At 44.2% G+C, this 14,919-nt stretch overlaps 1 protein-coding gene across 3 annotated transcripts in view; it reads left to right on the top strand.

Moving 5' to 3' along the window:
- The window catches only part of c1qtnf12 (C1q and TNF related 12), an 82,189-nt gene that overhangs the window by 61,066 nt on the left and 6,204 nt on the right, over positions 1–14,919 (top strand). For all 3 annotated transcript variants that reach the window (XM_048561870.2, XM_048561869.2, XM_048561868.2), the window contains one exon: positions 6,465–6,543. In XM_048561870.2, coding sequence (XP_048417827.1) covers positions 6,465–6,543 — 79 coding nt within the window. The remainder of the gene's footprint in view (positions 1–6,464; positions 6,544–14,919) is intronic.

Here is a 14,919-nt window from a genome sequence, read left to right as displayed (position 1 = left end):
TGGTAAAGCCCATGTAGACAATATCCACTGCACCAACATCATCGATCATCTGTCATTTCCTCATAAAAGTCAACCAAATTTGTGAGACAGGACCTCTCCCACACAAAGCCATGCTGACCGTCCCTAATAAATCTGTTCTTTTACAAATGTGAGTAAATCCTGTCGCTAAGAATTCTCTCCAGTATTTTCCTTGCCACTGATGTAAGACTCACCAGCCTGCTTTATCCCAGTGCCCATCTTAAAGAAAGGAACAGTGTTGGCTATTCCCCAAACTTCTGGGACCTCGCCTGCGGCTAAAGAGATGGCCTGTCAAGGCCCCAGCAAACTCCTCCCTTGCCTCCCTCAGTATCCTGGGATAGATTCCATCAGGCTCTGGGGTCTTATCTACCTTAATGTTTTCAGGACACCCAACACCATCTCCTTCTCAATATCGACAAGCCCTGGAATATTAACATACCCTCCCTGAACTTATTGTATTCTGTGCTCTTCTCTTTGATGAATGCCGATGCGAAGGACTCACTAGGAACCTTACCCACTTCCCCGGCTTCCTGCATAAATTCCCTCCTACGTCCTTAAGGGAACTTACCCTTTCCCTAGCTTCCCTCTTATTCCTAATATACATACAAAAGGCCTTGGGTTTCTCCCTAATCCTGGTTGCCAAGGACATTTCCTGGCCATTTCTTAGCACTCTTGAATCCTTGTGTAAGTAAGTGAGGAGATCAGCCCCCCCTATTGTTAAAAAGTTGAAACCTTTGTATTGGGCTCAGGCTGGTGCAACTATCTGACTGCTGCTAGTTCTTCAACATCCCTTGGCATTGTGACTGGAGTTAAAGCTACAGCCACCATGTCAAACTGAGACCTAAAAGACCTGCCATTTTGTTACAGGAACAACAAATGTACTGTGATTTCCCATCAACCCTCCCAATAAGCAAGGCCAAAGTCCCTGGAGTGGTGAGGGAGAGTTGCATTAAACACTGCCTTGATGTTAAACATTGCTGTTTTGTCGAACATGATAAAACTCCTGTAGCAATAGGTGACCCCACAGGGAGCATTCTTGTGAACATTTCTCCCTTGATTGTCACCAAAAGGGGTTATTTGCTGCTTGTGGCATCTCATTTTTGTAACATGGCTGCCTAGTTCACCTTCATCACATGTACTCCAAAGTAATTCGTACGTAATCATTTTCAGATTATGTTGTAAACGTAATGGAAAGTCTTGTCTCTTTCTGTTCAATCCTCCTCTTTTTCTGAAGAGTCTGAGGAAACCAGGCACAATACCATACCCAAGCTATTGTCTTTAAGCAGTTAGAAGAGGCTAATAGTTTGTCCGAGCTATCTAACTCATCAGTCACATTCTGTCAGCTCTGTCTCATGCTTTAAGAGAGTGAAAAGGTGAGGTTGTGTTTTTATACAATACCTTTTAGTGACCTTCAGATATCCCAGAGGACTTTGGAGCCAATGAGCTACTCTTGAAGTGTAATCTCTGTTGAGGAAATATTACAGCCAATTCTCTCACAAATGCCCAAAAACAACAACCGCTAAGCTCCGTATCCAATGTATCATCATCCGCCACTTCCACCACCTACAATCCAACCCCAAAGCCAAAGAGATATTTCCCTCCCCACCCCTATCTGCCTTTCATAGAGACCGCTTTCTCCGTGACTCCCTCGTCCGCTGCATACTCCCCACTAACCGCACCACCCCCCGGCACCATTCCCTGCAACTGTAGGAAGTGCTACACCTGTCCCTACACCACCCCTCCCCTCCATCCAAGCCACCAAACAAACCTTCCACATCAGACAGAGGTTCACCTGCACATCCGTCAATGTGGCCCACTGCTTCCGCTGCTGCCGATGTGACCTCCTTTACATCGCTGAGACCAAGCAGAGTCTCGGAGACTGCTTTGTAGAGTACCTGCGCTCGGTTCACGACAAATGACAACACCTTCCGGTCGCGAACCAGTTCAACTCCCCCTCCCACTCCCCGGACGACATGTCCATCCTGGGCCTCCTCCAGTGTCACAACTACGCCACCCGGAAACTGGAGGAGCAGCACCTCATGTTTCACCTTGGGAGCCTGCAGCCCAATGGACTCAATGTGGATTTTAGCAGTTTCAAAATCTCCCCACCTCCGGCCTCATCCCATGACCATCCCTCCTCATCCCTGCCTCCTTGACCTGTCCGTGTACTCTCCCACCTATCCATCCCTTCCTCCCCACTGACCAATCCCCATCACTCCCCTACCTGCACTCACCTATCACCATCCCACCTACCTTCCCCAGCCCCATCCCTCCTCTCTATTTATTTCGGAGCTCCCTTCCCTCTCCCCCATTTCGGAAGAATTATCCTGACCCGAAACGTCAGCTTTCCTGCTCCTCTGATGCTGCCTGGCCTGCTGCGCGCCTGCAGCTCCACACTGACTCCAGCATCAGCAGTTTAACTTTCTCTGAATGTGTTAATTGCTGTTCCTTACCACATTCTTTACTTTGTATGCTCAACACTCCGCTCTGGCTAACTACAATATATCATGTGCTGTCAAGCAATCTCCTCATTCTCTGCAGTAAGTTGAAGATTACACATTGCCTCAGTAGAGTGTGCACACTATGCTTAGATCCACTGAAGAATTAACAGGAAATGAAGGGTGCAAGATATATGCGACATATATTTAGAACAATTCCCAAGTTCACTGCTCTCAAAATGTCGAATAACAAAGCCATTTCTTTGAAATGAACCCTCATCATTAATCTAACTTTCAACATGTGGGTGTTCACCACAGAGTTTTCTGAATTGTTGATGTCCCCTTGATGACTTGAGACTTCTTGCTGTTTAGTCGCAGTACAGTCTATAGTTCCCACTTTCTTTGAAGATATCCCAGTACAAAGGAATTTTTTTTAAAAAACTGTACTTCTCTGAGTAATGTTTGCTGACCAACCATTCACAGGATTCAAAATGACATTTGCCCTGAAAATATATCTGTTAAACTGGGAGAAACTGTGGGCAGCCTCACAAGATGCTTTTATTCAAATTGAATAGTTTCAATTCATGAGCCTGTACCAAACACTATGCATGACCTGTTCGATGGGTCTCTATCCAAATGCTACAATAGCAGCAGTCAACCTACGCATGCTAGCCAATATGAGATGCCTGTTTTATTCTGTCTTCATAAATAGCTAATGGTAAAACTTTAGTCCAATGGTTGCTTTGACCCACAAGAAAAAATCTCAAAAATTCTTCAAAAATACCACACTTACCTATTGGGTAATCGGGTCACAGAAAAAAAGTCTGTCTTCAGTTTTCGCATTTTGTAGGGAACAACTCTGAAGCAGGTCACTTAAAAACGTGAATTAATCTTTTTTTTTGTTTCAAACATCAAAAGTTTAACATATAACTAGACAGGAATCTGACCTTTACTGTATCTGTAGACACTGACATGTTGTATTCCAGGTGGTGGGCTTTGCTGGCTAAGGCAACATTTGTTGCCCATCCCTAATTGTTTTAGAGAAGGTGGCATTGAGCTACAGCCTTGAACTGCTGTTGGCAAGCAGAGACACCCAGAGTGCTGCTGGGAAGTGTATTCCAGATTTTCATCCATTACAATGAAGGAATGGCAGTATATTCCATGTGTGACTTGAACAGGAACCTGTGAGGGGTGGTATTCCCATGTATCTGCTGCCTTTGACCTTCTGGGTGGTAGAGGTCAAGGCTTGGAAGGTGTTGGCAAAGATACCTTAGTGCAGTGTATCATGTCTCTGCTACGCACTGTGTGTCAGTACGGGAGGGGTTGGATACGGTGCCAACAATTTGTCCTTAACTGTGTCAAGCCTTTTCAGTGCCATTTTACTCATGCAGCCAAATGGAGCATGATCTATTACACTTATGCCTTGTAGATGATGGACAGGCATTGGTGAGTCAGGAGGTGCATTACTTGCTTCGTAATTCCCAGTCTCCGATCTACTGCTGTGGCCACAGGATCTATATGGTTGGTGCAGTTCAGTTTCTGCTCAATGGTCACTCCCCAGGTGTTAATAGTGGGGGTATTCAGTGATGGTGATGCCACTGGGATATCAAGAGGAGCGGGTTAAACTCTCTCAAGTGAAACAAAGAACTGTAGACACCAGAGATCTGAAACCAAAATAGAAACTCAGCAGATAACAAAGTGTGGAGCTGGACGAACACAGCAGGCCAAGCAGCATCTCAGGTCCACAAAAGCTGTCGTTTCGGGCCTAGACCCTTCATCAGAGAGGGGGATGGGGTGAGGGTTCTGGAATAAATAGGGAGAGAGGGGGAGGCGGACCAAGATGGAGAGAAAAGAAGATAGGTGGAGAGGAGAGTATAGGTAGGGAGGTAGAGAGGGGATATGTCAGTCCAGGGAAGATGGACAGGTCAAGGAAGTGGGATGAGGTTAGTAGGTAGAAAATGGAGGTGCGGCTTGGGGTGGGAGGAAGGGATGGGTGAGAGGAAGAACAGGTTAGGGAGGCAGAGACAGGCTGGGCTGGTTTTGGGATGCAGTGGGGGGAAGGGATGAGCTGGGCTGGTTGTGTGATGCAGTGGGGGGAGGGGACGAACTGGGCTGGTTTTGGGATGCGGTGGGGGAAGGGGAGATTTTGAAGCTGGTGGGTGGGAGGAGGTGCATTCTCCTCCTCCCACCCACCCTCCTGCAAAAATTCCATTCCCAATTCCTCCACCTCCACCGCATCTGCTCCCAGGATGAGGCATTCCACTCCTGCACATCCCAGATGTCCAAGTTCTTCAAGGACCGCAACTTTCCTGCCACAGTGGTCGAGAACGCCCTTGACCGCGTCTCCTACATTTCCCGCAACACATCACTCACACCGTGCCCCCGCCACAACCGCCGAAAGAGGATCCCCCTCGTTCTCACACACCACCCCACCACCCTCCGGATACAACGTATCATCTTCTGACACTTCCGCCATCTACAATCCGACTCCACCACCCAAGACATTTTTCCATCCCACCCCTGTCTGCTTTCCGGAGAGACTACTCTCTCCATGACTGCTTTGTTCGCTCCACACTGCCCTCCAACCCCACCACACCCGGCACCTTCCCCTGCAACCGCAGGAAGTGCTACACTTGCCCCCACACCTCCTCCCTCCCCCCAGACCCAGGCCCCAAGATGACTTTCCATATTAAGCAGAGGTTCACCTGCACATCTGTCAATGTGGTATATTGTATCCATTGTACCCGGTGTGGCTACCTCTACATTGGGGAAACCAAGCGGAGTCTTGGGGACCGCTTTGCAGAACACCTCCGCTTGGTTCGCAATAAACAACTGCACCTCTCAGTCGCAAACCATTTCCACTCCCCCTCCCATTCTTTAGATGACATGTCCATCATGGCCACAATGATGCTACCCGAAGGCTGCAGGAACAGCAACTCATATTCCGCTTGGGAACCCTGCAGCCCAATGGTATCAATGTGGACTTCACCAGCTTCAAAATCTCCCCTCCCCCCACCGCATCCCAAAACCAGCCCAGCTCATCCCCTCCCCCCACTGCATCCCAAAACTAGCCCAGCCTGACTCTGCCTCCCTAACCTGTTCTTCCTCTCACCCATCCCTTCCTCCCACCCCAAGCCGCACCTCCATCTCCTACCTACAAACCTCATCCCACCTCCTTGACCTGTCCGTCCTCCCCGGACTGGCCTATCCCCTCCCTACCTCCCCACCTATACTCTCCTCTCCACCTATCTTCTTTTCTCTCCATCTTCGGTCCGCCTCCCCCTCTCTCCCTAATTATTCCAGAACCCTCACCCCATCCCCCTCTCTGATGAAGGGTCTAGGCCCGAAACGTCAGCTTTTGTGCTCCTGAGATGCTGCTTGGCCTGCTGTGTTCATCCAGCTCCACACTTTGTTATCTTGGATTCTCCAGCATCTGCAGTTCCCATTATCTCTTATCATAGAAACTCGGCAGGTCTGGCAGCATCTGTAGGAAGAAAGCAGAGTTCATATTTCAAGACCAGTGACTCTTCATCAGAAAGCAGAGTTCTGAAGACGGGTCATTGGACTCAAAATGTCAAAATGTTTTCTCCCCAAAGATGCTGCCAGACTTGCTGAATTTCTCCAACAATTTCTGTTTTTGTTTCAGGTTAAACTCTCTTTAGGTTATTGCCGGGCACTTGTACAGCATGAAACTTATTTGCCAGGCCAAATCTGAATATTGTCCATATACCAGGGCCTGTGGGCATAGACCTTGTGAGTACGCAATGGAGATAATATTGTGCACAGATGCTTGCCGTTATTTCTTAAAGACTGTCTATTACTTCCTTGCCACTTTTCTCTCTATTCTTTAGATCTCCCCACATGTATGAAATATTTTAAAAACTCGAATAACAGTATATCTGTTTATGTTTTAAGGTCAGTGGAAGTGTGTACTGATCTACTTCTTTCTGTTTTTGTCTACTTTTAATTGTATATTGACTTCATTTTTTACCCACTGTTTCCCTTCAGTTCCCTTGAAGTTATAGTTGGGCTGGAGAGCAACAGCAAAATATTCACAGTCTATGTGCACGGGCTCCTTCAGCTACAGGTTAGTAGACATCAGCAACACCCTGAGCTTCACAGAAGTGATTATACATGCTACAATTTAGTGGTTCCATTCCCTCAAGCCTGGTTCAAATTCACAGCAAAAATATTTCTGATTGTTTCGAGGTGAAAAAACGTGGCCTCTTGACCATTTCAGCGTAAGAGGTAGGCTATTTCAGTAATGAATCACTGGACAGTAAGGTTGAATTGATGTGAAAGTTTAAGCACTGCATGCCCTGAAATGTTTAAACCACCTTCCCATGCAAATGTTGTACCGTGTTGTGGGGTGTCGTGAGTGGGAACCAATGTAGATCTCTTTGTTGGTTTAGTTAAATGTGTATGACTACCAGTCCAAGGAAGCCTAAGGAATAAAGGCAAGAAATTTTACAAAAACTATACAAAGTAAGGTTTTTGAAAATGTTGCACAGCAGCACATTTAAATTGGCAATAGTAGAAAGAGGTACTGGGGAAGCTGTACAATATGTGGAATAATTAACAGAAATTAAGTATTAGAAATACTTTGTTGTGTGAATATTTTTAAATGGATCAACAAAACAGGAGAGGCCAGTCAACCGAATGAACTTCAATCATGCGTCAATTAGGTTGTGGCTGATCTGTACTTCAATTAAATTTGCCTGCCAATTCCTGTAATACTTCTCCCTAACCAAAATTTGGTATCTTGGTTTTGAAATTTTTAATTGTTCTACCTTTCATGGAGAGAATTCCAGATTTCTTGTACACTTGTGTGAAAAAAGTATTTCCTAATTTACTTCCTTAAAGTCCTAGCTGCAATGTTAAGATTGTGCTCTCTTGTTCTGCCACTGTGGGACATAGACTCTCCTGTTCCCAAACTGTGTTCTTCCATCATGTTAGACATGTCAATTGGAGCAACCTCTCAATTTTTGAAGGTCCAGGTAGTAGGAGCCAGGTTTATGGAATCCAACCTCATTTTTAAACCCTTTAATTCCTATAGTAATTCTGAGCAGCCTCACCGCCCCTGTGCAAGGCCAGTATAACCCTTCCTGAAGTGTGATGGCCAAAATGGAACACTGATTCCAATCAGTGTCCGACCAAGACCTTCAGAAACTGAGGCATAAATTTCTCCTCTTTGCATTTCAGGTCCTCTGACATAAACATAAGAAATAGGATTAGGCCGCAAAGTCTGATCTCCATTCAACAAAGTGATCTGTTCAAACTTCAACTCTTCTTTTGTACCAGCTAGTTCATATCCCTTAACTTCCTGATATTTCAAAGCCTCACGTCCTTCTAAAATACTTTCATTGATCTAGCCTCTGCAACTTCCTGGAGTAGAGAGTTGCAGACATTTACTGAGAAAAGACATTCCTTCACATCTCAGTTTTAAATGAGTGTCCCCTTATTTGTTGAACTATCCCCTAGTTCGAGACTCCCCATTATGGAAATCTCATTTCAATATCTACTTTGTCAAGCCTTCTCAGGAGTTTGTATGTTTCAATAAGATTCGTTCTTCTAAACCTATTTAGCTGTTCGAGATAAATCAATCCCTTCATGCCAGGAAACAGCAAATATTTGGTTAGATTCTGATTACCTTACGTACCTCTGCACAAATTCTCTAATGATTTTAGGATTCTTTGCTCCTTCACAGTTGTTAATTTCTCATAATTTTTCGAATTCATAATGACTATTTTAACTACACTGGTTCAAAGTTAAGCCCAAAAAGCATTTTCAGAAATTGGATTTTGCTTATCTCTAGTGTTCAAATTTATTTCATTTGTGTTAATAAATTTTCCATTTAAATTGCTGGCCGAGAGAGACAGCAGTCTCACAAGATCCATATTTGGAAATGACAAATGCGTCAAACAATAAGGTAGAAGAAAGTTTGCAACAATTATGAATTTTGCATTTGAAGACTGCAAAGTTAGCCAACAGAGGCTGGAAAATGAAAAAATTGCTCCAGGTAATTGTAGTTACATTTGTGCGTCTGAATTTTCAAAATTGTTTGAAAAGCTGGGAACAGTTTATGACTGCAGTGGAAAATTCACCTTTTATCCACTTTGCCATGGATCCTTTAAGTTTGTAAAAATTATTCATTCATGGGATGATGGCATCTCTAGCTAGGCTAGTAGTACCCTATGTACCTCTAGATTTAGTGTCCATCCCTAATTTCCCAGATCACATTGTGTGTCCGGAGTCCTATGTAGGTCAGACCCAGTAAGGATGGCAGTTCCCTTCCCTAAGAGATATTATGGAACCAAATAGCCTTTTCTGACAACCAGCACAGTTATCATTTGACTCTTAGTTCCAAATTTTTAACTGAATTCAAGTTCCACCATCTGCCATGGCAGGATTCAAATCCAGGTTCCCAGAACAGCTGGGTCTCTGAATTAACAGTCCAGCGATAATACCACCAGACCACCACCTCCTACTTCGCTTTGGATTGCTTGAGAAATTTTCCAATCAAGTACCAACAAATCAAACAATGACATAATACAATTTTGAAACATGATGGTGTTAACTGAGGGCCCATAAAACACTGATGGGGAAAGTACACGTACATTGTCTTGATCAGATTTCCAGATCTTGTAACCCATATGATGATCATGGTAAAATCATATGTGGTTTCGACCTTGACAAGTAATCTCTGTAAATCAGCTCACATTGAGCTGGAAGCTGTTAGCTGCTGTGAAATGACTGCATTTTTTATCCTGAAACATCGGTAACCTTGAAGGAATGCAAATGAGCTTTAGTACTGAATGGAATTTGACAGTTATCCTCAGCGAAATGAAGAGAACTTAGTATTCCTCGTCACTTTCTAAGGATTGCTTCCACACAGTTTATAGAACGAGCATTAGTCTGGCACTCAGTTTAGAGAATCCATAAAGGGTTGTGATTTACCATTCAGCCAGTCCTGTTTCACATCACCTGTAATAGGTCCACTGAGTATTCTGAGGGGATAACATTGCAGTCAAGTCAGGCTTTCTGGCAATTTTGCAAAATCCTGAGCATTTGCTAACGTGGTTAAGGTATCCTTTGACTTTAACACACATTTTATTAATATTTTTTCACCTCTCAGGCATGAAAAGAAGGTGGGGATGAAAGTGCTAGGAGAGACTACAAAGGCTGCTATAATTTTCAATATGCATTTTGACCTTTGCAAAAACTGGAGGGAGCAGAGATGTCAGACGAAAGCAGACTATAACAGGCACTCACATCCCAGTATCATGATGCAGGTTTCTTTGCACGTCTTTGTAGCAGACACTTTGTAACATTCTGACAAGTGACTCAGTGTCCAACCAGTTCCATGCAGGTCAGTAACGGGTTGATGAGCTTTTACATGTCATTGTGAGAATCAACCAATAGAGGCAATCTGATCTACCTGATCTCTTCTTCCACCCCAGTCCCACATATAAAACTTCGCAATTGGGTTTGCAGTAAGAACCTCATCACGCCAGTATTCTGCCCTCATGGGGTCTTTGGACCATTTAAGTACATTCTTAAAAAATATGTTGGGCAGAATCTTCCTCTTGCTTTGCAGGGTCCTGAGGGCAGCAATGGAAATGGCATGTCACCTCTGCTTGAAGTCATGCCAGTCAGCTAGTCTCAGCCAAGGAGCCTGGCCAACCATGCACCAGGGGCAAGCAGGAAATGGCCAGCTCCAGGGTCAAAGGTTGGGGCATGAAAAGGAGCACCCAGACAGACATCCACTTCCTGTATTCAGCAATGTTAGACTTTTAAAGAGATTTTGTACATGAAACTGTTGGGACCTCCAAGCCCTGCCTCCTGTGCCCCGCCTTCCCCACCCCAGCCCAATTTCTAAATTATGTCATTAGAATAGTGCTTCTCAAACTCTATCCGACCATGACGCCCTTTTGATACTTAGAAGTTAATCACACTCTGGCACCAGAGTGTGAACTCAGAGTGTGGGAGGAGAGTTATGAGTCATACTAAATCTACCCCTATCCTTATCCTCACCCAGCCTTTCTCTCAATGGGGAGGCGATGGTCTAGTGGTATTATTGCTGGGCTGTTAATCCAAAGACCAGGTAATGTTCTAGGGCCTGGGTTCAAATCCTGCCATGGCAGATGGTGGAATTGAATTCATTAAATACCTGGAATTAAGAGCTGATTGATGACCATGAATCCGTTGCTGATTGTTGGAAAACCTCTCTTGGTTCACTAATGTCCTTAAGGGAAGGAAACTGCCATCCTCACCTGACCAAAGCAATGTGGTTGACTCATAACTGGCCTCTGGGCAATTAGGGATGGGCAATAAATGCTGTCCTGGCCAGCAAAATTCTCTGTGAATGAATGAGGGAAAAGAAAATTCTTGATGCTCCCTTTATATCCTCAAGCTTTGCTGTTACCCTGAACTTTCAGGACTGCCGACCTCCCTTTACAATCCATCTTCCTCCCTCTGATCCCTATGTGCACATCGTTGCTCCCTCAGTCAGCTAAGCCCCTTTCCCAACCATTTCCCGAACTCAACTACCAACGCCTTCTCGCTCACAGCTTAACAAAACTCTCCATGTAAGAGGAAGCTGCAACTACCGGGGGTGGGGTTGGGGGGGGGGCACCTCAGTTGCAGCAAGCCATGTTTGAGCCATGAACCTGAAGACACGTCTCTCTCATTTGCTGCATACTTAATTCCAGAGGAACACTTCATTTTGGGAGAGAGGCATTTTAATGAGTGTGCATGACGTGTGAAGGAATTTCAACTTGGTTTCTGCTGCTTGCTGTTAGGAAGCAGGATTCAGTGTCATTGTGCCAGCGACTGAATGCCCACATTTCATTCCAACCCACAGAGAATGGATATTTCTGCCTCCCTCACAATGAAGTGTATCTCCCCATCCCTAATTACCCAGGGGGAAGTTTAGAATCAACCAGTTGTTTTAGATATGGAGTTGTATGAAAGCCAGACCAGGTAAGATATTTTCAAAAAACAAAAACTTCCCAGTGGTTACATGTTCACCATTACATTAACTTTACAAAAAAACAAATTCACATTTCTATTAAATTTAAATTTCAATCTGCCGTAGAGTCATAGAGCTGTGCAGCATGGAAACATACCCTTCAGTCCAACTTGTCCATGCTGACCAGGTATCCTAAATTAATCTAGTCCCATTTACCAGCATTTGGCCCATATCCCTCTAAACTCTTCCTATTCATGTACCCATCTAGACGTCTTTTAAATGTAATTGTACCAGCCTCCCCTACTTCCTCCGGCAGCTCCCTCTGTGTGAAAAAGTTGTGCCCTAGTTCCCTTTTAAATCTTTCCCCTCTTAAACGTAGTTTTGGACTCCCCCACACTGAGAAAAGACCTTGGCTATTCACCCTGTCCATGCCCCTCATGATCCATAGTGGGATTTGAACCCATGTCCTCAGAACCTTCAAATAGAAGCAAAGAATTGCAAATGCCAGAAATCTGAAAGACAAGCAAAAACATATTGTCGAAACTCAGCAGGTCTGTCAGCATTTACAGAGAGAGACGGAGGGTCACTGGATTTAAAATGTTGACTCTGTTTCTCTCTCTCTCTAGATGCTGCCAGACTTGTTGAGTTTCTCCAGCACTCTCTGTTTAGCCTCAAAATAACAGCCTGGATTACTATCCGGCCACATTACCACCACACCACTGCCTTCCCCTAAAATAACTTGCATAATTTAACGTTGGTCAGTGTTGTAATGAGCGATACAGTCTTGCACACTTCATGTCCATTAGGTAACAGTTTACATCTTGCATTTTGACTTTTAGATTGCCCTGTTACCAAAATAAGTTACAAATGGAAATAGTAAGTACTCAAAATAAAATAGAATTTGTGCAAAAGGTACTTATAGAGTCATACAACACATAATCAAATCACTCAAAATGCTATTCATGAATGCTTTGTCTGCATCTCCCTTCCAAATCACACCCCTTATCCCAGCCTGCAACACCCACCAATTCATGTTCAAAATAAGGGGCAGGATTCTTAGGCAGTGCCAGGGTCCTGAACAGAGTAGGACAGGGCCCGGAAATACTGTACCAGTGCCAGGCAGCGTGCCAGTTTCCTAATGATCATTGCTGTTGTTGACCTTTTTGGAAGAAAAGGAGGTTTGGGGCTTACCAAGGCCATCAACCCACATAAGGTGAGCAGCCTAGTAAGCCCATTATGAGCCTTGTTAATGGCAAGTAATAGTGCCTACATAGAACATTGCAATCAGCCCCCAATTTCCTGTCACAGAAAGCAGTACAGTTATCTGGAGTTGGATGCCCTATGTCATTTTAATGATAATACTCTAAAACCTTAGAGATCTAATAATCAGTTGCACATCCAGGAAAACAGTACAAGTTACGAAACTGAGTTATAAAGTTGCAACATTGTATTCGCAGAGTACATAGAGTTCTCAAAGGCAAACTGTCTTACGGGCAAAAAGAAATTTAGTTATCCTCTCCAAAGGAAACTATTTACAATAGTAATTGATCCTTCGAGTCTCAGTAACGTAAGTGCTGATTTGATCCAATCTGGAGATGAGTAGGATGAGCGTGGATATGTTGGCACAGATTTGATGGGCAAAATGGCCGCTTCCATTTTGTATGTTACTACGATTCTATGTCATTGATTGCCCAAAGCCCTCAAGGATGTTGCCTGTCATTCCTGTTTGTGTTATTAAGTGTTTCTTTCATGGACTGTCTTGGTGTTCCAAAACTTGCTCATTCTGACACATTACAGCCAAGTTTTCATCCAAATTAGTTACTGGTTGGTCTTGTTCCTAAAGCTCATTTTGAAGCTAACATCCTGGATTTTTCTAATTTTATCAAAATATTTTAGCCTTCTGTTTGACCCAGTATATTTCCTCTTTCATAACCTACTCCAATAACTATACAGTCACTCCTTTTTGGTTTCTTTGAACCCTTGGCCTCTTCCACTTGTTGCTTCGGTGATTGTTTAACTTCCTATACCTGTATGTCCTGCTTGAGCATAATCGCCAGTCTTTATTTCTGAAAGACTGTTCTCATTAATGGTTTGCTGTGTGTGTGTGTGTGTGTGTGTGTGTGTGTGTGTGTGTGTGTGTGTGTGTGTGTGTGTGTGTGTGTGTGTGTGTGTGTGTGTGTGCTGTGTAACTCCAGCTGTTTTTGCTTCAGTCTCATTTTCTCCAGCACTGCTTTGAGCTCAAGGTGATGTTTCCATAGCTGTTCTTGCTGAGCGTGGTTGACTTCATATACAAGTTCCTCCAGGTCCTCTTGTAAATAAGACTTGTAAAGGCTTATAATCCTTCCCACTTTTCTTCCTCTTCATGAGCTGAGGGGACTTCATCTCAAAACTGGTACTCTCAGGATTGGATTTAGTTTATGAGCCGTTTCCCCTTGAACTCACATTTTTCTGTCCACAGCAGAGAGCTGAGATTTAACTCCTCTAAATCAAAAGTAAGTGAAGTGAGTCATTGAATCCCTTCAGTGCCGAAGCAAGCCATTTGGCCCATCAAGTCCGCACTGTCTGTCCAAAGAGCATCCCACCCAGACACCCAGCCCATTCTTATAACCCTGCATTTCCCCTGGTTAACCCACCCAGCCTGCACATCCCTGGACACTATAGCATGACCAGTCACCTAAACCTGTACATCTTTAGACTGTGGGAGGAAACACACACATAGTGTTAAACTTCACACAAACAGTCACCCGAGGCAGGAATCAAACCTGGGTCCCTGGCATTGTGAGGCAGTAGTGTTGACCACTGAGCCACCGTGCTATGCACAATTTCTGTTCTGCTTTCATATTCAGTTTTGCAGATGTTTTTTGAACTGTTTCTGTTGGGTGTCTCTGATGTCTGACTGTGATAAGTTGGTAGATCCATAATTGGTGCTTCAGCAGGATCTGCAGTGTAGAACATCTGTGACATCCAGGCAGATTAACTGTACGTCTGTTGCAGAGCTATTAGTCTTGCACATGGAACTGGAGAATTGTTTTGTGCTGAAAGTTTTGTTTTTTGTAAGTTTTATCCCGGCTACACATGTCTGTGAGTACATTTCAGAATTCAGAGGGGAAGTACATTGACAGTTCAATTTTTGCCAGTTATGAAAGGCGTCAGCAGTTTTCTGAGGACGGATAATTTGAGATTTTGCAAACACTTTGGAAAGTATGATGGCATTAATGTTTTTCATGAGATTGGAAGTGTGAGACATGTGCTCACCAGCCTTCGGTACATCATCAAATCTTGGTTTCTCAATCCCTTCAGATACACGTGGGGTAGCAGACAGTCTGTATTGTAGCTTGAAGACATTCTGTTTAGGCAAATACATGGCTCTCTGTAGCTGTAGGAGCTTTTGTTGCAGTGCACTGTTCTGCCAATGGGATTTTCAGCCAAACGCCTTGCAAAACTATTGAAGGCCAGTCATTTCCTTCAAGCATGTAGACAGACAGCCCATTC

This window comes from Stegostoma tigrinum, chromosome 28 (genome assembly GCF_030684315.1).
Source record: "Stegostoma tigrinum isolate sSteTig4 chromosome 28, sSteTig4.hap1, whole genome shotgun sequence".
NCBI classification, from domain to species: domain Eukaryota; kingdom Metazoa; phylum Chordata; class Chondrichthyes; order Orectolobiformes; family Stegostomatidae; genus Stegostoma; species Stegostoma tigrinum.
The sequence above is the reverse complement of the archived record's forward strand: the minus strand, read 5'-3'. Positions and strand labels throughout refer to the sequence as shown.